This window comes from Quercus lobata, chromosome 3 (genome assembly GCF_001633185.2).
Source record: "Quercus lobata isolate SW786 chromosome 3, ValleyOak3.0 Primary Assembly, whole genome shotgun sequence".
In the NCBI taxonomy this organism is placed as follows: Eukaryota; Viridiplantae; Streptophyta; class Magnoliopsida; order Fagales; family Fagaceae; genus Quercus; species Quercus lobata.
The window spans coordinates 46,355,541-46,361,744 of NC_044906.1; the positions used below are offsets into that span (position 1 = coordinate 46,355,541).

The window sequence follows — 6,204 nt, forward strand, 5'->3', positions numbered from 1 at the left end:
AACTGCGTGGGCTGGGCTGGTTAGAGAATAAGAAACGTGTAGTATGGGTTTTGCTCCGATGATGCAGCCACTTTTGTTATATTTTGATGATAAATTTTACGTCTAAAAGAGCGGCAGAAAATGGCACGCGCTTCTTACAGTAACACGTATTCTTGCGAATGGGTACAGCTGTAATTTTGTAAATAAGAAAGAAAGAAAGAAAAGGTCTCCTAAAATAAAGTGAGTTTAACCGTGTATTTTATTTTATATAAATATAAATACATAGTAAAGTAGTAATATTTTAGAATTAGAATTAAATGAGAATTGAAGGTCATCTTTTGAGAGAGAGGTTGCCGGAAAACTTGGAAGCGGATCGAGAAGAAGAGGAAGATGATGAAGAAGAAGATGTTTGTTTGAGCAGTGAGATTTATTTATTTATTTATTTGCTTGCTGCTGGGTTTCTTTTCCTCACAATCACAACATACATTATTAATCCTGATTTCTTAGTTCTATTTGATATGATCCGCTAGTGCTAGCTAGCTAGTAGCATATATTATTTTGGGTTTAATGATTATGAGATGAAGAAGAATTGATTAGGTGAAAGAGTTGTGAGTGGGAGATTTGAGATATGGAGATGGAGAATGGAAATAATAATAATATGTTAGAATATGAAAAGAAATTAGGTGTAGATGTAGATGTAGCAGTAGTAGATCAAAGAGGAGAGTCTCCTTCTCCTGCTGTTGCTGGTTGCATTCAACACCCAGTTTCCAAGATGGACACTTTGGCTGGCATTGCCATCAAGTACGGGGTTGAGGTATTTTTATTTTTATGAATTACTCTCTCTCTCTCTCTCTCTCTATATATATATTATCATTCAAAATTGATTGATTGATTGATTCTTTTCAAGGTTTCCGACATAAAAAAGATGAATGGTTTGGTTACAGATCTTCAAATGTTTGCTCTCAAATCTCTTCAGATTCCTCTACCGGGAAGGCATCCTCCGTCTCCATGTTTATCCAATGGCCATGGGTACCTTTCTTTTCTTTTTCTATTTCACATCTCTGGTTTTAGTTTGACTTTACAGCAGCTGTGCTCTGTGCTCTGTAATATAATACAAACCCCTTTAAATTTGACTGACAACTCTTTTTATTTGCATTTTCTGACCCAATTATAGCTCAAATTTTCCTTTTAAATATAATATAATGACATTAAAAAAAAATAATAATAATTCATGTAACTGATCCGACTTCAAATTCTGTAGAATAGAACGACAAAAAGGAATACATGTGTCTGATCCTAACTAATCTATTGAACATCCATGGCCAACCCCAAAATTTTTGGGACTAAGGCTTCTTTTGTTGTTGTTGTTGTACTTGTGAAACCTAAACAATAAAAACCCAAATTATCTGTTTTGTTATTCAATTTCACAAAATGTGTGGTAGAAGCGGGATTTCATCTTCTTCTTCTCTCCTAAGTATGAAAAAAGCATTTGCAGAGTATCTGTCTGTACTTTTCTGTATTCTGTCGGATGAATTCAATTTCCACGGCAATATTCACATGCATACGATCACTATTCTTTAGGAAAATTTGGTTCTACGTGATCTCGTTTCAAATAAAATCCTTCTAGTGATATAGTAGTCTATCACAGAGTTGGCATTTGTTTCTTATGAATACCCATGTCTTTTATGTCTGGGTAAATGGTAAATTACACCCTTAAAGTTTGAGGATTGTTTGGATTTTACACTTACTCCCTAAAGTTTGAGGGTGTTTGGATTTTAAACCTTGAAGTTTTAGAAATTTGATTTTACCTAAAAAGTTTGAAGATGTTTGGATTTTACATTCTGAAGTTTCACAATTTGAGAGTTTAAAACCCAAACACCTCCAATTTGAGAGTTTAAAATCCAAATACCTCCAAACTTTGGGATGTAAAATCCAAATTCTGAAACATCAAGATCTAAAATCCAAACACACCCAAATTTTAGAGGGTAAAATCCAAATTCTAAAACCGTAGGATGTAAAATCCAAACACTCTAAAACTTTAGGGATATAATTTGCAATTTACCCTTTTTGTTTTCTTACAATAAGTGGGGCTGACGATACTTGAACCCAGCTTCTTCCCTTCAAGACAACTAAGCAATGTCATTTAGTTACAAGGCTCTTGGCCTTGTTTCATATATGATAATAAATTGTAAACCAAAAGTTTCTCATTCCTTGAAATTTTTCATTTACTCCCACCATTTAAAATATTTTAGGTTCTATTTAATATCTCTTCTTATTATGCTACCGTTATTGGTCTTTCTATTATGGAGTCGGATGTACTTTTCACATATGTTATCCTTTCGTGTGTAAATGCTAATTTTTTTGCAGGCAAGGCAGTTCAAACCACACCCCACCTCGCCGTGTGTGCCGTGAACTGTTTGATCCATTCCAGACCCTAAAAGTAAAGTCTCCCCAGTGGAAGGTCTCTCCAGCCATGAGTTCTTTACAAGGTTACTATGGGCTTAAAACAACAGATCAAAAATCAATAGCTGAAGGTTTTGAAATGGCAGTCTACAGAAAAGGAGGTTCTCATTATTTAGAAGATGGGCCATTTCCCAGTGCCTCACTAATTTCCAACCCATCTTTGAGCCATCATCGAAAATCTAAAAGCTTGGTTACTGCTTTATTGGATGAGAATGGTGTAATAGCAGGCATTGTGCCTGTTGCAGAAGCTAGGGATGGTGACTCTGATAGATGGAGTGAGAAACTAGTCAGAAGGCGTCAGAAATCCGAAGCTGACTTCACTTCCAACACACCAGAAATGCTGTTGGAGAATAACAGCAACAGTGGTGGGTTTTCTGCAATAACGGGGAAAGGCTTAGCTTTGAGACCTAAAGCAGCAAACCGAACTACTTCAATTAGTGATGCTGAAGCAAGTGGGTTGATTCCTATACCAATTGGTCTGGGGGATTCTATGATGACTGATGGCTTATCTGGGGTTAGGAAGTCATCAAGCACATCAAGTTTGCAGGAACAGGACAACAATAGTTCTTCATCCATCTGGAGTAGTACAAGGTGGAGTCTGAAGCCAGATTTGCAGAGCCTTTCAACTGCAACCATTACAAAACCGATCTTTGATGGCTTACCAAAGCCCAAGCCAATAATAGGTCGAAGAAACAAAGCTGCGCTTGACTAATTCACGTAATTTTCACTCAGGCCTTTTGATGGGTAAATAGAGAGACAGAGAGAAGATAGAAAAAGTTAAATAAGCCAATTAATTAATCACAATGTTGCATCCATTTTCTGTTTTCTGGAGATGTTACATGTCTATTAAGGAGGCTAACATGTAGAGCAAAGAAACGGGCATTAAAGAAGGAACTGTATGTGTTTGGTTTGGAAGCATCCCCTTCTTACGTCTTGTGTAAAGATTTTTGCTAGAGGATTATCTATATATAGAATGTATATTAGATTTTAGATATCCTCCAATTGGAGTAAAAAAAATTGTTTATACATGTATTCTTATATTGTTTATTTGTTTCGACTTGCACTTTCTAAGGTTGACATTGCTACGGTTGCCTTTTTTGGTGTATTTTCTATCACACAATTGACACTAAATCTGTTATTTCAGGTGTGTCTGTGAGCGAAATTATATTTTTGTTTTGATTCAGATTCTTCTTCAATGGGCTTGTGAGATCAACAGAGAAGGCTGTAATTTGGCTTGCATATGCTGACTCGAGTAGGAAGCACTTGCCAGCACACGCATATGCTGACTCGAGTAGGAAGATTTGGCTTGCATGTGCTGACTCAAGGAGGAAGCACATGCCAACACACGCATTACATTGCTTAGGGTTTGTATTGGATATTTGCTTATTTGCATCGACTATATTTTGCTTAAAATATCAGCTGAGTAAGAGATAGAGCTATTCTCAGTACATTACCGGATTTTGTGCCATTTGGATTGAAACATTCTACTGGTACCCATCAAAAAAAAAAGAAACATTCTACTGGTAGATGCACTCATAAACAAGCTGACTTGATTCCGTTATTCATAGATTGATTTGAGTTTGGGTTATGCACACTAGGCAACAAGTGAGAAGTCTTGGCCAAGGTCTCTGTTAAGCTGACAGAGAAGTATTTAACTTGGATTGTTGAGGTTGTATGGACTGAGGAAGAACTAAAAAGTGCAGGAAGGAAAGCGTATTTTAACAAACACTCTTAAAGGAAGAAGACCCGTAGAAAGGACCATTAAGGACTCTTTTAAGCTGATGGAGACCAACCAGAAGTCGATATTCACTAAATGGAACCTAATTTTTAGTTATAACTAGTCGCTAACCAATGTTATGCATGGGAACTTACCTATTTGTGAGGTAAACTAAAATAATTTTATAAAATCTTAAATTGATTAAGAAACTACACCATTGCATGATTTGCTCTTATATGGCTTCAATTTATAATACAATTTGATGAAGAAACCATTGCTTGAATGTGTAATGGCTTACAAAAAAAATTGTCAAACAGTTTCAGATACTGCAAAAGAAAAATTCAAAAATTCAGATATTAAAACTTCTAAAAGACAAAAAAAATATTAAAGAATAAGATGATTCACTGCTTAGAAATTATTGAAACAAAACAAAATATATATATATGACTAAACAATAGAGAAAGATGGGTTACATTCAAAAAAATAGTCTATGGCTATAACTATTGAAAGGAATTAAAAAATTCAGAACCTACAAATTATAGATAATATATATGTGTGTGTGTGTGTGTGTGACAACACAAATTCAAATGTTAAAACTTTCAAAATACCAAATATATATATATATATATAATTAAAAAATAAGTTATTTAAACAATTCAAAAAATATGACTATTCAAAAAAGAAATATAAGAAAGAGAAAAAAGTACATGAACCCATAAAGCAATAAGTTTTAAATTTTGATGAGTCTTAACTTTAAACAAACCTTATCAATATGTGGCCCACGCTAAAAAAATGTTGAGCAGGACCCCACATTGAAATAATGAAAACCATACATCCTCTTAATATATCATATATAAGATTTCTGCCCAAGAAATTAACATACTTTCATATTGTGAGTTGAAGCAAAAACATATGTAGTAGCAACAACCTTAAATTTCAATTATTACAAGCTTTTTTATCTTGTAAAAAATGGCTAAAGAGAGTTTGGTGGTTCATGTATGAAAATTACTTTTTAAAGAATACATGAAAAACCATAAAAAAAAATTTTTTTTTTTTTTTTTCAAAGTAGAGGAGAAGAAAATAATAGAAGAAGCGTTCATACCTCGGCTTAAAATATATACATATCTATATATTGGGATTTGCACTGCCTTTATAGTGTTTATGATTAACCTCGTCAATATGGAGATAAATTTTCAACGTTTGAGTTTGAGTTTAAGTTAGACTTGTTAGAGAGATAAAGTTTCACTCATTGTTAAGTTTGGATTAAATAAAAATAATTTTGTTTTAAAAAAATGATAATGTTGAGTTTGAGTTTAAGTTAAACTTGTTAGAGATATAGAGTTTCACTCCTTGTTAAGTTTGGACTAAACAAAAATAATTTTATTTAAAAAAAATGATAATGATGTGACAAGTTCAATAAAAAGTCAAAAATTTTGGTTTTATAATAATAATAATAATGAGAAAAGGTTTTAACAAAACAAAACAAATCCTCCTCCACTTTGTTTTTTTTCGTAGTAGTATACTATAAAAATAGTTTTGTTCAAAGACTGGCACCACTCCTAGTTATACAGGTGTCCACCCCCCCCCCCCCCCCCCCACACACACACACACACACACACACACACACACACACACACACACACCGGTCACAACATCATTTGAACTATTTTTTTGCAGCCAATATTAATGTTTCTTGATTAATATTTTCTTTGTAACCGGTTATGCACTCTTAATATTTTTAGAATTTTTTTTTTCCAAATAACATTAAATATCAAAAATTTAGTTAGTTATCACGTTTCAAAACAATGTTGGAAACTAGCATCTCGAGTGTCTAAAACTCGAGTTCCAAGATAAAACTTGAGTTTTTAAGTCTCGATTTGTAAGGGGTGGTAGGTGATGTGGAAGAAAATCCACATGAAACTCGAGTTTCACTTTTAAGACTCAAGTTTTACTTCTTCTTCGTCGCAGCATTCTTCTTCGTTCAGACCCAGGGAACTTGAGTTTTACTTCTTCTTCCTCATAGCGTTCTTCTTCATTCAAACCTA

General features: G+C 33.8%; 1 protein-coding gene across 1 annotated transcript; it reads left to right on the forward strand.

The window, feature by feature from the left end:
• Positions 1-266: 266 nt before the first annotated feature.
• On the forward strand, positions 267-4,220 carry LOC115982182. The gene is made up of 3 exons (XM_031104714.1): positions 267-793; positions 887-1,008; positions 2,347-4,220. The coding sequence occupies exons 1-3, from the start codon at positions 608-610 to the stop codon at positions 3,152-3,154; spliced, it is 1,116 nt and encodes a 371-aa protein (XP_030960574.1). The 5' UTR covers positions 267-607; the 3' UTR covers positions 3,155-4,220.
• The last annotated feature ends 1,984 nt before the right edge of the window (positions 4,221-6,204 follow it).

Coding starts and splice junctions, on each gene's coding strand:
- LOC115982182 (XM_031104714.1), top strand. CDS start 608: ATGGAGATGGAGAATGGAAATAATAATAATATGTTAGAATATGAAAAG. Junction 794..886: donor CCATCAAGTACGGGGTTGAG/GTATTTTTATTT, acceptor ATTCTTTTCAAG/GTTTCCGACATAAAAAAGAT. Junction 1,009..2,346: donor TGTTTATCCAATGGCCATGG/GTACCTTTCTTT, acceptor ATTTTTTTGCAG/GCAAGGCAGTTCAAACCACA.